General features: G+C 46.3%; 2 protein-coding genes and 2 non-coding genes across 7 annotated transcripts; 3 read left to right on the forward strand and 1 right to left on the reverse strand.

Moving 5' to 3' along the window:
• The first annotated feature begins 1,382 nt into the window (after positions 1-1,382).
• Rack1 (receptor for activated C kinase 1) lies at positions 1,383-6,342 on the forward strand. The gene is made up of 8 exons (XM_047555691.1): positions 1,383-1,580; positions 2,444-2,615; positions 3,143-3,290; positions 3,507-3,602; positions 4,131-4,241; positions 4,812-4,952; positions 5,556-5,666; positions 6,218-6,342. The coding sequence occupies exons 1-8, from the start codon at positions 1,472-1,474 to the stop codon at positions 6,281-6,283; spliced, it is 954 nt and encodes a 317-aa protein (XP_047411647.1). The 5' UTR covers positions 1,383-1,471; the 3' UTR covers positions 6,284-6,342.
• LOC124987742 (small nucleolar RNA SNORD95) lies at positions 1,730-1,797 on the forward strand. Its single transcript, XR_007109257.1, has one exon. It is a non-coding gene; the product is annotated as a small nucleolar RNA SNORD95 (small nucleolar RNA).
• Positions 2,902-2,980, forward strand: LOC124987731 (small nucleolar RNA SNORD96 family). The gene has a single exon (XR_007109247.1). It is a non-coding gene; the product is annotated as a small nucleolar RNA SNORD96 family (small nucleolar RNA).
• Positions 6,343-7,330: 988 nt separating the features above from the next.
• Trim41 (tripartite motif containing 41) lies at positions 7,331-18,883 on the reverse strand. Of its 4 annotated transcripts, none has more exons than XR_007109104.1 (7): positions 17,771-18,880; positions 12,597-12,692; positions 10,293-10,523; positions 9,751-9,773; positions 9,425-9,552; positions 8,140-8,962; positions 7,331-7,780 (listed from the first exon to the last, which is right to left on the reverse strand). XR_007109104.1 is itself a non-coding variant. In XM_047555684.1 (7 exons), exons 1-7 carry the CDS (start codon positions 18,575-18,577, stop codon positions 8,533-8,535), a joined length of 1,617 nt encoding a protein of 538 aa, XP_047411640.1. In that variant the 5' UTR covers positions 18,578-18,880; the 3' UTR covers positions 8,392-8,532. The 4 variants fall into 4 exon arrangements, 3 of the variants coding, with proteins under 3 accessions (XP_047411639.1, XP_047411640.1, XP_047411641.1); XM_047555684.1 differs by lacking the exon at positions 7,331-7,780 and having other exon boundaries at positions 8,392-8,688; positions 8,787-8,962; XM_047555683.1 differs by having other exon boundaries at positions 7,331-8,962.
• Positions 18,884-19,700: the final 817 nt, after the last annotated feature.

A 19,700-nucleotide genomic window follows, 5' to 3' on the forward strand; every position in this document is an offset into this window, starting at 1 on the left:
ATGAAAAACCAAGGTTAACATTAATTGTGTTACAAATAGGAAAGTAAATACTTATGTGTAAACTCTGACCCTTTATTTGCATAGATATGAGTGGTTGCTATCTTACCCACCTATGCTCCCCTTTAAAAAAAATATTTGGAACCAGGTACCCAGCGCCTTCCTGCAATCCCAGCTACACGGGAGGCTGGGGCAGAATCGAGAATTCAAAGCAAGCCTCAGAAACTAAGCAAGGCCCTAAGCAACTTAGCAAGAATCGACTCAAAAATTAAAAAGGAGGTGGCGAACGCCTGTAAATCCCAGCAGCTCCGGAAGCTGAGGCAAGCAGGATCATTAGTTCAAAGCCAGCCTCAGGCGCTAAGCATCTTAGTAAGACCCTGTTTCTAAATAAAATACAAAATAGAACTGGGGATGTGGCTCAATGAGTGGTTAAGCACGCCTGGGTTAAATTCCCAGGACCACCCACTCCAAAAAAAAAAAAAAAAAAATTGGGGCGCGGGGGGTGCGGGGCGCAGCTATCTGTTATAGCCACGGATGCATGACAGTGGGAGATATAACATTTTTAAGGAAGCTCAGTTGAGCATAAGGTCAATTGGCAGCCAGGTAGGTATTCCACCGCTTCCCTTCCAAGCACAGCTGGACTCCTGACCCGCAGGCTTTTATGTGGAATGGCCAGACCCACAAAGGGCTTCCGATTAGTCCCCAGAAGTTAAACCCATAAATACTTGCTCTCCGGGCCTTTTAGATTCTGCCGGACCTCTCCACGCTCTGGTCTAGGCCAGAGCAGAATGACGGTCTAGCACCACACAGGCCAGGGTTCATCCGGGATTTTCTGCTCCTCTCCTGTTTAGAATAGACCTGGAGCGCCCCAGCTAACACCATCAGAGCATAAAGCTCTTGGCTGCCCCCTGCGCATGGAAATCTGTTAAGCACGGTTAAATTAAAAAAGGCGGGGTGGGGAGCTTAAGCACCACATTTTTCACTCTCCAGGTTCACAATGCTGAACTCACTCAGCTTTGCCTTCAGGGGAACCAAGCGGAAAGGGCGGAGCTCGCGCTATGCCACGTAGGGGCGGAGAAGCAGCTGGGCTAGCCTTATGGGAATGTGCCGTATACTTCGCCTCTTTAGCTTCTATGTCGCGCTCTAATCATAGTTTTAGAAGCTTTTTTAAACACCGGCTAGTGTTTGTTTCGGAACATATTGGTGGAGCGCTGTCAAGTTATGTTGCGTGGCGGAAGACACCATGATGTGCAATTAAACCTCGCTCTTCCTACTACTTGACATCGCCATCTTGAGTAGAACTGAATTATGGGGGCCGCCATTTTGCTGGGCCAGGAGGATATTTCCGGTTCCGGAGGCGAAAAGAGCTCTCTTTTCCTCTGCAGGGCTGCAGCGCGGTGGCTGTGGCGCTCGTCTCTCTGAGCTATCTGGTGCCATCCTCGTCGCTGCGGCGACACCTGCACCCGCTGCTGCCATGACTGAACAGATGACCCTTCGTGGTACCCTCAAGGGCCACAACGGCTGGGTAACCCAGATCGCTACCACTCCACAGTTCCCGGACATGATACTGTCCGCCTCTCGAGGTACGGGCTAAGGTGCAGGGCGAGACTGGGTGGCTGTGGGGTGCTCTTGTCTTGTGACTGGGCCAGTGGCGCGCGAATTTGTAGGCCTAATCTCTGGCTCATCTCCCATCAGGTGTGGTCAAATGTCTCTAGGGGGCTTCTGGCCGGGCGGAGCGATGATGACCCCAACATGCCATCTGAGTGGCAGTGCTGAAAACCAGAGGCTGTTTCTGAGCTGCCGCCCGGCCCTGGATTCAGTGGGAATGGGTGGACTCCAGAGGGGCCTTGTGACCCACATCTCCCAGCCTGCCCTTTCTGCCCTCTCTTACTCCCTCCCGTGTACCTAATAAGAGTTTGGAAAGGTCCGCTGCTTTACCTCAGTTGCCACACAATGAAAAATTGTCCAAGGCTAGGTCATGTCTAATTTTCAAACTTGTCGAATGAACCGCTTTTCCATAAGAGCATCCAGTTTTGTAGCATTTGACGAGACAATCAGCATTGATGAGTGCATTTCTGTCAGCCCTCAAAAAGTAGTCACAGGAGGTTCCCAGTACTCATCTCACACCCCAGCCGCTGTTTCCCATTCAAAGAAGGTGCAAAATAAATGTTGTATTGATATGACTCTTGGGAAAGAGTAACCATAATTTCTGACACCTGATTGTGGCACATCAAGCTTTAAATCTGTCTGCCTCTATCTGCTATACTGGGTCATTCAGTCCTGGGTATTAACTGCACTCCTAGCCTATAGTTCTCCTCCCCACGTGTCCTTAAATTCATTATCTTTAATCCACCCACAACCTGAGATAACTTGAGTTATACATCAAGAAGTGGTCTGAGGCAGTTTCTCATGGATTTTCCTTCTCTTGTGTTTTACTTCCTTTAAGATAAGACCATCATTATGTGGAAGCTGACCAGAGATGAGACCAACTATGGCATCCCACAGCGTGCTCTGCGGGGCCACTCCCACTTTGTCAGTGATGTGGTCATCTCATCAGATGGCCAGTTTGCCCTTTCAGGCTCCTGGGATGGAACCCTGCGCCTCTGGGATCTGACAACGCAAGTAGCTGCTCTGGGGGAAATCTGGGCAGAAATGAAGATGCCATCAGAATGTGGTTTCCCAAGGGAAATTGGTCCATCTGGGAAGCATAAGGCTAAGATTACTTAACAAAGATGGTTGCAGTTGTTTGACTTTCTTCCTTGCTTTAGTTGAGTTAGATACTTGATATTGCTGAGAACTGATCTAACTGAACATTTTTGCCAGGTACATAGTTTGGAGTTGGCAAGAGTTTGAATATGTTTGAAAGCTCTCCTGGATGGTTAGGCACTGATAGGTGTAATGGAGGATCCTGGTGATGACAGATGACATTGTCACCCAATCCCCACAAGGAAATGAGGACATGTCCTGCAATTCTGAGTGGATTCTCTAGCATATATTCAGCCAAGGACTTGCTTTTATCCAAGCCACATCTAGGGTTATCTAAGTAATAACCACTGGGTCAGGAACAAGGCAGGTAAAAGGATATGACTATGGAAGGAAAAAGTTTGCAGTTTTGTCTAGAGAGTGACCAAGTTCTCCCTCCCAGGGGCACAACCACAAGACGATTTGTAGGTCATACCAAGGATGTGCTGAGTGTGGCCTTTTCTTCTGACAACCGGCAGATTGTCTCTGGATCCCGAGACAAAACCATAAAGTTGTGGAATACTCTGGGTGTATGCAAATACACTGTCCAGGTAAAGTAAGGGCAGAGTCAGAAAGCACATGTTCAAGTTTCTCTCCTACCCTTACTCTTACATCTTGTCCTCGTGTGATGATTTTAATTCCTATGTGGAATCTAAAGGTTGTTTCTGGGGGTGTAAATGCAGTGCTGCAAACATTGATCCCACTGATGAGGGGTGGTGTTTAGCATTTCCTGGGAATGTTCTCTTATTTACTTATGTCCTCTGTAGGATGAGAGTCACTCAGAGTGGGTGTCTTGTGTCCGCTTCTCACCCAACAGCAGCAACCCCATAATTGTCTCCTGCGGCTGGGATAAGCTGGTCAAGGTGAGCTTCCAAACTGTGCAGGACCTTTATAGGACAAAAATGTATGCTTTGCTCCCAGTTGATTATGGATTCTAACTTCAAATATTTTGCAGATTACCTCAGTTGACTTTTTGCTTTTGCTGGTATTTTCTCAGTACAGGCCATTAATTTTTGACATTTGGTCTGAAGTAGCTAATCATTTCACACTTGACCTTAACCCACTTTGTCCCATAGTCTTAGATGTGGAACACATATAAAAACTCATATATGTAAGTAATACATAAACTCCAGAGTATGGTTTCCAAACTATTTTAATGTACTTGTGTCAGTGTTTTGAAATATTTGCAGAATGGAAAATTTGGAACTTTCATGAGTTAAATTACCAAGATGCATTTGTGTTAGCCTTTCCATTTTGTTACTGATAACAGTGATAAATAGCTGTTGTGCCAAGGAATTATTTTATGTTATGCCTTTTTGTTAGACACGAGCCCTCCAGACTCTGCCCAATCTTGAATTACATTCTTCATCCATGAGCCCCTATCTTTGTAGGTATGGAATTTGGCTAATTGCAAGCTGAAGACCAACCACATTGGCCATACTGGCTATCTGAATACCGTGACTGTCTCTCCAGATGGATCCCTCTGTGCTTCTGGAGGCAAGGTATTTTGGGACTAGGCATCTACTCTGTGGGGAAAGGTATCTTAAAGAAAAAACACTGTCTTTTACATAAAGTGACAGTTAAAAGATTAGCCAAGTTGTTCAAGATGTGTTTCTGAAGATCATTTTCTGAAGCTACAGATAAGACATACTGTTGGAAAGTTTTGTCTGTTTGAAGGAATATATGAGATTAAGTTATCAGAGGCACTTGATAGTTGATGAGATATCATTCATTAAAGGAAAAGCTTAAAGAAGTGATATTTTGCTGAGCACAGTAGCACAAGCCTATAATCCCAGCATCTCAGGAGGCTGAGGCAGGAGGATCACAACTTCAAAGCCAGCCTCAGCAACTTATTGAGATCCTGTCTCAAAATAAAAATTAAAGGGTGAGGATGTGGCTCTGTGGTTAAGCACACCCCTGGGTTCAATCCCTGTACAAAAAAATAATAATGGTACTTTCATTTTCAGGTAGTCAGGGTACTGGGGGAATTGAGTCTGACAAAATCTTGAGATGAAAGGGGTTGGCATCTGAAAGAGGTCACATTGCCTAACTCTTCTTTCATGTCTGCCCAGGATGGCCAGGCTATGCTATGGGATCTCAATGAAGGAAAGCACCTTTATACTCTAGATGGTGGGGACATCATCAATGCCCTGTGCTTCAGTCCCAACCGCTACTGGCTCTGTGCTGCCACAGGCCCCAGCATCAAGATCTGGGTGAGTATGGGCTGTATGTATACTGAGTATTTGGATGCACTGTCTCCACTTCCTCATCCCCACACCTACCCTAGCAATGTTGTGATTTACTGTATGTGTTGTTTGACTCACTGTTGGGAGTTGTGCTTCCTGAGCAAATACTGATCATCACACTGAAGGTTGGGACCCAAAAGGGTTAAAAATTACTCAGAATTTTCCAACAGTGGGGAGACATTTGTTAACTACCAAAATGGATGACCGTGTGTAGCAGCTTTCTCAACTTCAGCATAATTGCCATTTTAGTCAAGATATTGAGGGGAGGGCTGTCCTGAGCATTTTATCATGTTTAATAGGATCCCTGGATTTTATCATGTTTAATAGGATCCCTGGTGTCTACCTACTAGATAAAACTTTAGCAAGACAATCATGACTACCGTGCTCTATAGTAGTAACTGATACCTGTAGGCATTGCCACATGTCCAGTCAGGGGAAAATCTTCCTGTTGAGAGTCTAAATTACAAAAGGGGATTTTGAGAAGGAAACTAGCTAGCATGGGTTAAAAAAACAACAAAAAAAACAGTGGCCTAAGTGTCGTCTTTACTCTGGTTTTGACCTGTTCCCCAGGACTTGGAGGGCAAGATCATCGTAGATGAACTAAAGCAAGAAGTTATCAGTACCAGCAGCAAGGCTGAACCACCCCAGTGCACCTCTCTGGCCTGGTCTGCTGATGGCCAGGTAAGTAGGGCTATCCTCCGATGACCCAGCTTCAAACTTGACTCCGTTATTCAGCTATTCATACTGTCTAGTCTGACAGGCATTAGACTAGTATCTTTGATATAAAATGACAAACATAAACCAAGTTAATTAGTATAACCTCAGTTGGCTGTGCCTGTGAATGCAGAAGGTAGTGATTACTAAGCCTTTGGTTAACACCTTAACTAAAAGTTTTTAAATGTCTGAAATATATTCATTTATTTATTTTTTTTGTTAAACTGGGTATTGAACCCAGAGGCACTGAGCCACATCCCCTTGCCCTTTTTGAGACATGGTCTGGCTAAATGGCTGAGGCTGACCCTGAACTTGTTCCTCCTGCTTCAGCCTCCCTAGTCACTGGGATTATAGGCATGTGCCACCACACCTGGCTGTTTCTTGCTCTAGGAGTACTTAATTGGTAATCAGCACCTGCAGTCTGGTGTTAGAAAAGGGGTTCTTAAAGGAAAGGCCATCTTTGGGACTGCAATTTGTGGCTAGACCTTGACCTGTCTGTCTTTTTCCCCCCCTTATAGACTCTGTTTGCTGGCTACACGGACAACCTGGTGCGAGTATGGCAGGTGACCATTGGCACTCGCTAGAAATTTTATGAACTTCAGAAATTAAAAAAAAAAAAAAAAAACCTGGTTTTCTACAGCTGATCTCAGTTCTTTCAAGAAGTGTTTTTCTCGAATAAGTGAAAAAGTTACTTATAGGTTAAAATAGACTTAACAGCACTGAAACTTGAAGCAGAATCATAAAACTTGTGAACCAAGTAAATGTTCACATTCAAAGGGAATGTCAGTTTGTAGGTTCCCTTTATTGTTGGGTCGGCATTAGATGTGGCATATACAATGGTACATAAGGAATTCTATCAGGTCAGATAATCATGGCATTCCTAGAGGAACATTTTTTGAGTGAAAGGGACTAATTACTTCAAAATGGTAGCAGTTCATTTAGGAATGGCAAGTTTCCATAGCTTTTCCCTCATTCCTCTAAAGGTACAGTCAAGAAATTTTTAAATTATCTGATCTCCATTAATTTGGATTCTTTAAAAAAATTTTTTAAACTAGGCAGTAGTGCCTTACCAGAAATACTGCTACTTTTTTTGGTGCTAGGTTTTGAATCCAGGGGCATTCTACCATTGAGCTGCATCCCCAGTTTCTGAGACAGGATCTTGAAATTGCCCTAGCTGGCCTTGAACTAAGCCTTCTAGTAGCAGGGATTAGAGACATGTACCACTAGTTTTTGAGTGTTTGTGGAGTTTTTGGTGCTAGGACTTGGATCTCTGGGACCCAATGTAAGTGGTACCGTAGCATGTTAAAGGTCTGTATTCATTCACCTTTCATTTCCTGGCTTCTCTGCTCTTAAGGATTAGGGTACTTTCAATTTCAGCCATGTGAGCTTGGACCTTCAATACAGTACAAAGTGGCAGGTGATCTTCAAATACATTTTGAATGTTGTGTCAGTGAATGGGGTGTTCAGATAGAAAATTTATACCCCAATCTTTGTTGAAAAAGGAAAGAGCACTCTTCAGTATGACAGGTCTTGAAGTACAGTTAGCCAGTTCTACAACTTAACTGGGGAAAGAAATCACTTGTCATTTGCATCATCATCTCTGCTCATCTAGAGAGATGGACTCCACAAAAGAAGGAAATAAACATTTTTATTTCTGCAACACAATCCACCTTCCCTTTCCCCCAAGAACATGAATTGACCTCAGCCATCAAAGCAGAGGACAAAAGCTGATAAGTGACAGAAGGCAAGGGGTTACTAGAAAAATAGATTATACCCAAGGCTCTCCTCCCGGGGATCCAAACCCCTGTCCCTGTCCCCAGGCTCCCCATCAGGCTTTGCCAAATGGAGGAAACTAAAAAGAATGGGGAAAGGCTGGAAACTGACAAAAGTAACTCCATTGAACAAAGGGTTAAAGAAGCCTGGCAGTGTGAAAAGACAGAGGGGTAGGGTGAGTTGAGCTTTGCTCCTAGATTCAGTGTTGGAAAAGGGGGAGAAAATAATTTATTGGGTGATGTAATGGTATGTAGTTTCAATCATGTTGACCATCCCAGATCTCTCACTGAAGCTAAATTCTGGCCGGTCTATGGAGGTAGAAATTGGGGATGGAAGGAAAGTTTTAGAATCCCTCCAATTTCCCCAGGAGAGTAGACATTTCTTTACCCAGCTCTACCCTTTTGCCCAGCCTGCCTCCCTGAAACAACTTCCAAATCCTTAGCTAAAAATTGCACCAGAAGATGGAATTGGAATGGGGATGTTATGAGTCTTGCCCAAACCTTCCAGCCTCAGAACTGAAAAGGTTTAAGAGTAGGGGTGGGGAAAAAAAGAATGAAATTACAATCAGTTCTCATCCCCCAAAGTTAGACCCCAGGGCTGGACTGGGCTAGGCAGACAGGAAGGGAAGACCAGGCAGCTGTTCTCATTATCAGGGACCCATGCAGACCTGTTGGACAGACAGTAGGTGAGAGTAGGCCGAGCTTGAGGCCAGGAAGGTTCTTTAGGCTCCTAGAGGGAGAAGCAGGGGCCTGGGGTCAAGGGGGAGCAGGAAGCAACGCAGTAACAAACGTGGGAGGAGCCTTTCAGCCCCCAAACTTACGGGCCACCATCCACCACCACCCGCCCCCCCAGTGCTGACCAGAGGGGCCCCTGCGGGTGGTAGGCTGATCAAGGACAAAGCTTGATGCGGGTGCCCTTGGATAGCACCCGGAAGAAAGGGAAGACACGCTCGCCCAGAAAGGCAGCTGAGAACGTATGTACGTGGGCTAGAGTCTCCGCATTGTAGAAGCCCAGGCGCCCGGCCTCATAGTCCAGGTATACACCAAAGCGCCGTGGTTTCTCACTTGGACTCAGCAGTGTCTGCTCTGTTGAGCTCTGTGCCTGGTAGCGTTTGCCGTTGGTGCCCACACACCACACTTCCCGCTGGAGCAGGGGCTGCTGGGGCAGATGGAGCCGGCGACGGCGATGGTGATGGCGTGAGGAGCTGGCATCCCCGCTGCCCAGAGAGGACCCCCCGGAGCCCACCTTTTCTTTATGATGGGTTGATTCACGGGCAGCACCCACCGCCCAGCCCCGCCGCCCGCCCACCTCTACCTCCCAGTAGTGCCGACCAGAGCGGAAGCCCTGGGCCCCCAGTACGCAGCAGTCAGCCGAGAAGCGCTTGGGATGGTCAGCAACCTCTTGCCGCCGTTCTGCCAGGCGGACCCCCCGGCGGTCAGGGGACAGCATCAGGGCTGGGTGAGCCGTGTCAGGATCCAGCGTCAGGTCCACTTGGAAGGAGGGAGGACAAATACGCCAGGGCTGGAACACTATTCTCCATCAGGAACCAACTCCACAGGTTCAGTCTTTCCTGCTGTACTTTCCTTCTCCCCCAACCCCCCAATGACCCCATCTAGCTCTCCTCAGCTCCTCCCCATATCATCCTAGAGGACAGGTTCATGTTCCTATGGGTTCCACCCTTTTCTCCAATCTCATTCCCAGGAAACCTGATAGCCCTTATCCCTGTCCCTGGCTGTTCTTGCCACCTCATCTGTCCTGTCCCCACCTCCACCCCAAAACGTACCTGGGTTATGACAGAAGCTGTTCTTGGCTTGAAACTTCAGTGTGGTCTACCTATAGCCTGAACCACCTTAGCTCCCTGCACTAAGCCCCACAGCCCAACTTCCCTCAGAACCCAATCTCAGGTCTTTGAAGGGAAAGGCAAAGGAAGGTCATACAGGTGACCTCCCTACCTCTCGCAGCCTGACAGAACATCCGGCTCATTTTCCTCACGATGGCATCTGTCAGGAAGTCATGGCTATGGGGTTGGCACGGGTCAGGGGACCAGATCTCTGGGGGCTGCAGCTGTACCTCTTCACACCTGGAGGAAGGGGACCGGGCAGGGGGTGGGACCATGATATTCCCGGAGGGAAGAGTAGAAGCTGAGGGGAAGGAGAGGAGGGTCCAGGAGGCAGAAACTCAGGTCCTGGGGAAGGAAGGAGAGGAAAGGGATACCCAAGAGAGGAAGGGATGGGGAACCAGATATCACTGGGTCACAAAGGGTAAAGTGGGAACACACCTATTGAAAGTCTCCTTGATGTCCTGGGAATAACAGAAACAAAAAGAGAGGGAGAGGGAGAAAGAGACAAAGAGAATGTCAGCTGCACAGAGACCATTGCTTTCTCCCAATCTCCAGCCAGAGAAAGGTCTGAACTTGAACAGGAAGGGAGAAGCAGGACCCTCAAGGCCCTCAATAAACATGCATGTCTTATCAGACATCCTGTCTGACTTTATCGAACATCTCATCTTGCTGAAAGCCCAGTAACAAAATTTTCATAATATGATTTGGGCACCTTTTTTAGAATGTCACTGTCAAAAATTCATTCAACTGTCATTTAAACCCCTCCTTCTACAGCTAAATCTTCCTTCCTTTCATTAGGTATAACTGTTCAACATTGTCTCCGCCTCAAAAAACACTTTTGGTCTTCAGGTTAAAAATTGTTGTGGGTTCTTCCAGTAAGAAGAGGTAGCTCTAGGCAGGGGTATGGTGGACACAGCCTAACAGGGCAAATAGGGAGCTGGGGAGTTGAGAGGCAGGATTGAAAGGAGCACAGTGCTCACCTGTAGCAGTCTCAGGCCCCCCTGCTGACTCCGCTCCTGAGCCTCAGCCAGCAGGCGGCTCAGCTGGGCAGCCTGTTCGGCAAGGCGGCTGGCCACTGTTCCAGCACGTTCCAACTGAGCTTCATGCATCTCTCGGAGGCGCCGTTCAAGCCCTGCCTGCTCTTCAGCCAGAAACCGTGTGAGTCGCCCAAACTCTGAGGCCACAGCTGCCAGCTCTGCCTTCATCTGGCTCTGCAATGATGCAAAGGGGATGGGAGATATCACTGAACATAGAGAAAAGTAAATCTCCTGTTTTCTAACTGCTGTCTCTCAATCCAAGGCAAAGGAGCTCTATATTCCTCAAGTCCAAGAAAGACCTAGGTATCAGAGGTCCATCTCCTTCCCTGGCACCAACTCCTGAAGGCTTATCTCTACCTTGTCTACCTAACATGACTTGCCCTTCAGGTCTAAGCTTACATATTCTGAGAGAAGCTTTCTCTTTCCTCCAGATCTAATCAGCATCATCTTCATAAATATCACTGTTATCTTTCCATGGCATATACAGTATTGGAAATTTTATGTTTACAATGAAGTATCTTTTAAAATTATTCTCCCCAGCTGTACTTTAAGCTCCCACCATAAGGGGTTATAACCAATTCCTGTGTCTTTGTTTGCTAAGTTGTCATCAGACCCTGCAAAGTGTCAACTGAAAAGCAGGTACCTGGTAAGAATTTTTTTACATCAGTAAGTAAGATAATTCAGGAATCAAGACAAAAACTTAAGAGTTCTCATATGTTGCTATTCAGTGACCTTAGAAAAGTTACCTAAGTGCTCTAGATCAGTAATCAGCAAACCTCTTCAGTAAAGATTGGGTAGTATTTTACACTTTATGGACCAAGAAGCAAAATCAAGGATATTATGAAGGTACCCTAGATATTCAAGGGATTCCAAGATCCCAAATTCCCCAAGCTTCAGGCCCTTACATAAAATAGTATTTGCATATAACCTACACATTCACTCTCATATATTTTAAACATCTCTAGATTACTTATATTACCTAATGTAAATGCTCTGCAAATAACTGTTCTATTATACTGTTTAGGCAATAATGACAAAGGGAGAATATCATGCATGTTTAGTACAGATGCAATTTTTTTTCCCAAATAATTTTTTTCCTTTTTCCTTTTCCACATACTTTGAATCCAAAGTTGGGTGAAGGCATAGATATTTAATGCACAGATACAAAGGGCCAACTGTACTTAATATCCTACAACAACCGAAGGGGGGGAAAAACCCTCTTGCTTAGTTCTACCCTATTTGCTTGAGCTGGGACCATCCTAGGTGATGGCACACTTTTCACCCATGACTATCAGTTGGAGCCATTCTCTGGGCAAAAATAACTGGCCAGAGTTGGGAGGGGATACTGGCAGGACAAGTGGGTGAGGGAAGCAGCCATCCATCAGTTCTCCTCTCTGCCCAAAGATACTCAGGCCCTGGCACCTCTCTATATTCCAGAGACCCCCAAAGTATCAATATGGACAGACACAAGATGGCTCTTTATCAGCAATGAGTATGGGTCTTCAAAGTGACAAGACCCAGACGCTGGCTGGGGAAGCACATACTGGGAGGGAAGGGAAGAGGGACAGAAGATGTCCTAGTTTGGTTTTTGAATCTCAGAGCTAGTCCATCCCAATAGGACTTGCTGCCCTCATAAAAACAGGCAGAGGGTTGGGAAGTGGCAAGTAGGTGAAAAATATAAGACTCTTTAGGGAGGGGTCAGCAATAATGAAAAAGGGCAAGTAACACTGAACTAGGAAATATCAGTCTCTGCAATGCTAATATTCACTAATTCCTCCCTTTCCTTCCACACCTCGGCCTTCTTCTGGGACAAACCTCCCAGGATCGAATCCCTTCACCATCAGGGATGCTCTGCCTACCACCTACATCTATGCTGGGACTGGGGCTTCTCTCACAGCTACTGTGTGGGATTTCCCCCTTTTGCCCTCTATGCCATATAGTGTTGAGAGTTAGGTGTCTAAGTAGAAAGCTTTGCTCTGAAGCCGTGGGCCAGGTACCCAGCCTTCTCAACCCAGGCATCTATTTTTGCTCCATTTTAGAATCTAGGAAGGAACGTGTCTTCTCACAGCACCTTGTGCTCCCTCCCCTCCCCGAATCACCTCGTGTCCCTGGGAAAGTTATTTACACCTCTCCCACATCGGTTGTCCCCTTTTCAGGGGATCTTGTCATCACCTGTCAACATGAGCAGGCTCATCTTCCTTGCCCTGACCATAGAACCAGTCAGCCCTTTCAAGGACATCTACCCACCTTTAGCTCTGTCACCCGCCTCTCCTCCTTGGCCTTCATCTTTTGCACAGCCTCCAGGTGCTTCCTAAGAGGTTCCACATGCCCCTGCAGTTTGGTCTGAGGGAATGGGAAAGAGAAAGTCAGAGGTGGGTGTTGTACTTCAGAGCCTGATATCCCCACCTTAGGTGTCAAGTAAATCCCTTTCTCCTGTCTTCTCTCATATGATGACAAAGGCCTCCAATCCTCCAAAGATGAGGTCCTATGGCTACAGAGCTATACAATCAATAGTTAGGGTGGACATGGCTTGGGCCCCTCAACACATGGAAGTCTTTGCATGAGTGTCCTTTCCTCCTTATAAGTCATCTTCATCTCTGAATACCCTTCTGATTATTTTGTACCCATGTTAAGAATCTTTTAGTGTTTTGGAAATGGTGGATTTCCAAAACATTGACCTTTGGAAATCCACCATCCAAAACACTGACCCTACATTTCTAGCCTCATCTCATCCCTTCTATAGTCTTACCATTTAATCACAAAAGTACTTATCTTTTCCTGAGTATAATTTCTTTTTTTTCTTTCTATTTTTTGGTATGAGGAATTAAACCCAGAGGTGCTTACACTGAACTACATCCCTACCCCTTTTTATTTTTATTTTGAAATAGGATCTTGCTAAGTTACTTAGGGCCTCGCTAAGTTGCTGAGGCCGATTTTGAACTTGTGATCCTCCTGCTGCAGCCTCCCAAGCTGAGTATAATTTCTTGCTGTTCCCCTGCCTGGGATTATCCTTCTCCACCTAGCCCAAGGCATTCTTCCTTTTAAAACCCAGCACCCTGACTAAGCCCTTGATTCTTCCTGTCCAACTTCCTCTGTGATCCCAAAGGACCTGGGATAAAACCTTTACATTACTTCCCACAAGTATGCCTCCCCACCAGACACTGTACAGTCCCCTCCCCACTTTACTTAATTTCTATGCTTCTGTTTGCTTTCTTTACCAGTCAATCACTTGCTAAATGGAAGGCAAAAACCCGTTCTTCTCCAAAGTTATTAACTTTCACAGCAATTAGGCACATAAGTGTTTGTGTTCTACTAGTTTATAACTGAGTCTTTTCCTTTCCTTCCCCTGCCCCCTATCCTTTCCATACTGGGGATTGAACCCAGAGGCGTACCACCACTGAGCTAAGGTCCCAGCCCCCAACCCTTTTTTTTTTTTTTTAATTTTGAGACAGGTTCTAAGTTGTTCAAGCTGGTCTCCTACCTCAGCCTCCTGAGTAGGTGTGTGGCATCATGCCTGGCTTTAAGTCTATCTTTAAAGGGCTATTAGAGACACCAGAATGAGTGAATAAGTCCAACTTATTTGCTCTCTCTCTTTTTCTTTTTTTTAAAGTCTTATATTTCTGCCTTGCTCCCTCCTTTTCCTGAGGGGATAATACAGGGTGGAAAACCTTAAGCCTATACCCCAACCAGGACCTGAATACAGTTGGGTGATCTGAGGCAAGTCACACTTCCAGTTTCCTCAGCTTAAAAATGAAGATAGAATCTGCCCCACGAACAGTATACTTAGCACAGTTTCTGGCATGTGGTCAAAGACCTGCAAATGCTACCTAGTATTTGCTATCTGTTGTCAGATGCCGGTAATATCCTAGTAATGATCCTTGAACTAAAGAGGTTACTGACCCAGATTACAAAAGGCAGTTGTTACACAAGTGTTTGAAGAAAAAAAATTACAGCAACAATAAAATGGCAGTCCTTCCATAACATGAAAATAGCAAAAACAACACAAAATTATGCATTTTGATATTACTCCCCCACACACCTGTAGTGGGGATTAAACACAGGGACACTATATATACTGAGCTACGTCCCCAGCCCTTTTCCTATTTTGAGACAAGGTCTAAGTTACCAAGGCTGGCCTAAAATTTTTGATCCCCCTGCCTCAGCCACCCAGTAGCTAAAATTACAGGTGTAACCACAACCAACTTATATTTCTCTACTGTACAATCAGTATTTCTACTCCATTAATTCAGAATTTATACTACTTAAACTTACGATTTAATATTTTCTGTAAATCAATGACAAAAAAATTCCTTTTTTTTTTTCTTGTGGTGCTGGGGATTAAACCCAGGGCCTTGTGCTTGCAAGGCCAGCACTCTACCAACTGAGCTATATCCCCAGCCCTCAAAAAAAATTCTTAAGCACAAAAACAAACAGAGTATTATTTAAGAGAAATTTTCAAGGACATTTCACTTTTTAGGGGTTTAACATGCATCATTTGTTATTATCCATTTAATAACTATTTCTACAAAACAACACTGTGCCAAGTAGCATGTGTATATCTGAAAAGAATAAAACTAACCACCTATAAAATAGTCTAAGTCAGAAAAGGAATCACTTGAAATAGATTTACATAAGAAAACGTATCTATATTTGCTGTTTAGTTAAGTCAGATTAAAAGTGTTCATCTGGCTTTCCAAACAGTAGAGCCTGGTAAATTGATGAAGGAGAAGGATTATAACTTCTTTTAACTCCTCATCCACTTCAGAACCTAGTACAAGAATTTCTGGCAGCAGCAGGCTGCCAACAGATGTGGTTAACACAAATTAAAATTGAGTTTCAAAAGCTCTTTGGAAGGGTGCTACAGTTTAAGGATGAAGGGAAAACGTGTGGAATGACCATGGATACTTCACCCTAGGTTCTGGTTAACAAAGTGACCACACATCATATGACAAGTTCAGCTAATTAGGAGCTGAGAGGATATAAAAGAGAAGGACATGCCTGAGAACCCTGCCACATACCAAAATCCCAGTTACTTGGAATCTTGAGGTAGGAGGATTCCAAGTTCAAAGCCAGCCTTGGCAAGTTAATAAGACCCTGTCTCAATAAAAAATAAAAAGGGCTGGAGATATAGCTCAGTGGTAAAGTGCCCCTGGTTTTAAACCTAGTACCAAAAAGGGGTCGGGGGAGGACACAAACCTTCCACCATCAACCCTTAAGACAGGGCTTAATGGGCAGCGATTCCCTCTAGGCTAAGCTTTCTAAAGATATTCTCCTTTTCTTTCTTTTTTTTGCGGTGTCGGGGATTGAACCCAGGACCCTGTGCTTGCGAGGAAGATATTCTCCTCATTGATTCAGAGCCTCTCTTGTTTTTTTGGTACTGGGAATTAAACCCAGGGGCAATTTACCACTGAGCTACAATCCTAGCTCTTTTTATTTTTTATTCTGAGACAGGGTTCTAAGTTGCTTAAGACCTCACTAAGTTGCTGAGGCTGGCCTCAAACTTGCAATCCTCCTGCCTCAGCCACCTGAGTTGCTGGGATTACACATGTGCACCACGGTACCCCACCTGATTCAGAATCTCTAGTGGTAGGAACCACTGTACTTTGTTTTTGCAGTATTGGAAATTAAACCAAGTGGTTCTCTATCACAGAGCTACATACTCCGTTTTTAATTTTAGTTTTTTTGAGATAGGATCTCACTAAATTGCCAAGAGTAGCGCAGACCCTGCAATCCTTGTGCCTATGTTTATGGTTACGCACCACCATGCCCCTGCCCACTGTACTTTTGAAAACTTCCTCTGGTAACTAATAATCAGACAGGTTTGACAAACACTGTTCAAGGAGATGAGGTCCTCCTCCAATAGCAGCACTCTGTGCTATTTGAGGTTCTTGGTTTTTTGGTTTTTTTTTTTTTTTTTTTTTTTGTAGGTTTGTTTTAGCTGTAACACTCAGAGTTGAGTTATTACTCTAAAAGTGAGGTAATGATAACAAACCCTAAATGAAGTTGCTGAAGGAATCACAAGTGGGTATAAAAACACAAGTTATAAAACAAAAAAAATGTTTTGTGCAGACTACAGAGGCTACCCTCTCTTCCTCCTGGTTCCACTGCTTCAAATCCACCCAGGCCATTACAAAATCGTGGTATTTGGCCTGGCACAGTATCGCTCGCCTGTAATTCCAGTAACTTGGAAGGTTGAGACAGGAGGATCCTAAGTTAGAGGTCAGCCTCAGCAACTTGGCAAAGTTTTAAGCAACTTGGCAAGAATTCTGTCTCAAAATAAAAAGGGCTAGGGATGTAGTTCAGTGGTAAAGTGCCCCTTGGTTCAACCACAGTGCCAAAAAAAGGCAATGCTATTTGTGCTGGGTATCTCCCAGAAAAATCTCTTTTCACCTGAGAGTTAGGATTGGAGGTAGGGAGCAAGATCTTAAAGTAAAATCAGCACAAGAAAAAAGTTCACATGTCAGAAAAGTCAAACTAAAAACAAACATACAAATGATGATGACATTGTCACAGGTAGACCCCAGGGAGAGGGACGGCCATAACCAAATCCACAATTTGCTAAAGCTGTGTGGCCCACTATACAGTACTTACACCTTTCTGAATGTTTCCCAAATTGTAAAATGAAAATGGAAAAATCTATCAAACTTACAGAATGATTTTAAGTTTTAAGTGATAATCCATGAAAAGTGCCCAATTTACATAGTAAGTGCCCAGTAAATATTAACTATCAATTCTGGAGAAATTAAAGTTCAAAGATACTCAAGAGACATGAGCAAGATTTGAGAGTGAGGCAGAACTAGGTCTTCTGTCTTAAAAGTCACTCTCTTTTCCAGTCAGTACAACAGACCTGTGCAGAGCCAACCAAAGTCCTGGAGTTGGGAACCAAGCCATACTGGGGTAGGTATGGAACCAACAGGAGGCAAGTGCTAGGGGATCTGACACTAGTATTTCTATGTTCCTGTTTCATTCAAAGTCCTTCCTCGTTCGTTGAAGTCCCCATTTCTTTCCACCCCAAGGGACTCAGTCAAGAACAGACTTGGGACTCAGTCAAGAACAGACTTAAGACTCACCCAGAGAAAACAAGACTGCTAGAAAGTCTCGGAGACCTGTCACTTGCACCTCTACACTTAGCAACAATGAAGGTATGAAAACCAGTGCCCTGCTTCCCAGAAGACGAAGCCCATGATCTGGCATCACTGGCTTTGCCCTATCTGCTTCCTAGGTCTGCTTCACTGTGTATGCTTTGTCTGTGTACAGGAGTCTTCTAATTCTAACCCACCCTGGTGCCTATGCTTGGAGTGGGAAAATCAGCTGGCCAGAACACGAGGTACTCTGAGAGGTACAGATGTTTCCTTTTCCCAGTTCCCCTTAAGACTTCTCTAACCCCACTAAACTCCATCTGCGCTCTTTACTTCTCTCACCTTGTACTCCTGTACCACCTCCTCCAGTGGGACCACGCTGTGCTGTTTGTGGCTCCTAGATTCTCGGCACACCACACAGATAGCTTCTTCATCCACCTCGCAGAACAACTTCAGAGCTTCTTGGTGTTTGGGACAGATGCCCTGCTCATTCACACGGCTCCCTCGACCAGGGGTTGGGTGCATCTGCCGAATCACCTGAACCATGTTGGCCAGCTGCAGGTTGGGGCGGAAGCTCCGCCGAGGAAAGCTCTTTCGGCACTGGGGACAGGTGAAGCACCTCCGAGGGGCTGGAGGCGGGGGCAGTGGGGTGACGGGGTCTAGCTCCTCTTCCTCGTCCTCCTCCAGCACTTCCTCCTCATCCTCCTCGTCCTCCCCCCTCAGGTCCTCCATGTCCCCCAAATAGTAGTGCAGGTCTTCCTCCTCGTCCTCCTCCTCCCACACGTAGTCCATGTTGTCCCAGTTGGACCCACCCATGCCACCGGTCCAGAACACACCCTCCTCTTCCTCCTCGACCTCCTCCTCCATGTCGCCCTCATAATCTTCGTCCCGCATGGGGGTGTCCCACCCCCCGCCGGCCCCCACAGCCTCCACTTCCTCCTCCTCTCCGTCCTCCTCCTCCTCCTCCCGGTCCAACTCATCCCTGTCCTCCTCATCCTCCCCACCCCACAACTGGGTTACACACACTCGGCAGAAGTTGTGCCCGCAGCCGATGGACACCGGGTCCGTGAAGTAATCGAGGCAGATGGCGCACACCGCCTCCTCCTGAAGGGTCTGCACAGGGTTGGGTGTCATGGCAACGGCAGCCATCTTAGTGTCCAGTCAGCCAGTGTAGATGTGCGGTGGGGGGCTCGGGGGGGGCGGGGGTCTTCCCTCACAGACGCCCTGGCGACCCGGCCCCACCCCCAGTCCTGCCCCTCCACACCTTGCCTCAAGCGCTGCCAGAGAAATGTCCTCCCGACAACCCACCCCTCCAAAGAGTTCCCTACTCCCAGACGACAACCGTGTCTCTACGAGTGGAAGGGACAGAGCTGAGAACCACCGACAAGTCCCTCAGGTGGCCCTGAGTGCAAATCTGCCCCAACGCTCCCCCGGCCTCCTCATAAACCCCCGCCCCTCCTCACTTCCTGGCCCCGCCCCCTAACTTCCGGCCTCCCTCCCGACACTTCCGGCGTCTGCGCACCACCCAAGCTCGCAAGTTCCCTCCGCGATCCTGCTACGCCCCCATCTTCCCCCACTCGGGGCCCCAGGGCGACAGGAAACGGCGAGGAGACACTCTAGCAGACACTAGGGAACTGGGCGGGAAGCTAGGACCGTGGAGGCCCACGTCTCTGTGATGCAGGGAAGTCGGGAACGCGAACAGAACAGAAGGACTGCCCACCTCCATCCCCCGCCACTAGAGAGAAACTACAGGGAATAGTGGGAGCGTTTGGCAGCTGTCTGCTCTCGGTGCTATGACCGCATCGGCCAGGCGCCATCCTACCGGCCAGGCACGGACGAGTGCAGCAAGGACTCCCCACAGCCGATGCCGGAAAGAGAGAGGCAGGCCCGGTGAGCGCCCTGAAGTACTTCCGGACCTTCTAGGCAGAGGACTTTGTTGTTTGACACTCAAGAGGGTCCTTTCGAGTCGGATCTGGAGGCGGGGCCTGAAGAAGTACTGTGGGAGTGGAGCCAGACGTACCACCCTCCTCTTACTACAGTTGGCTTTTCCACTCCCATTTTAGAAACTCCCAACCGGTCACCGTCACAACGTTTGGATGAACTTCCCTAATAAAGGAAGAGTGACAAATTATTACATCCGTATTCGCACAGTGGAACGCTCTTTAGCTGTAAAAAAAATCCTTTCCAGAATGTATTATTAAGTTTACAAAAACCAAGTTACAAAGTGCAGAGCACACTACCACCTGTTAAAAACATAACCAAAGGGATAGAG

The sequence above is a fragment of the Sciurus carolinensis genome, chromosome 6 (genome assembly GCF_902686445.1).
Source record: "Sciurus carolinensis chromosome 6, mSciCar1.2, whole genome shotgun sequence".
Lineage (NCBI taxonomy): Eukaryota > Metazoa > Chordata > Mammalia > Rodentia > Sciuridae > Sciurus > Sciurus carolinensis.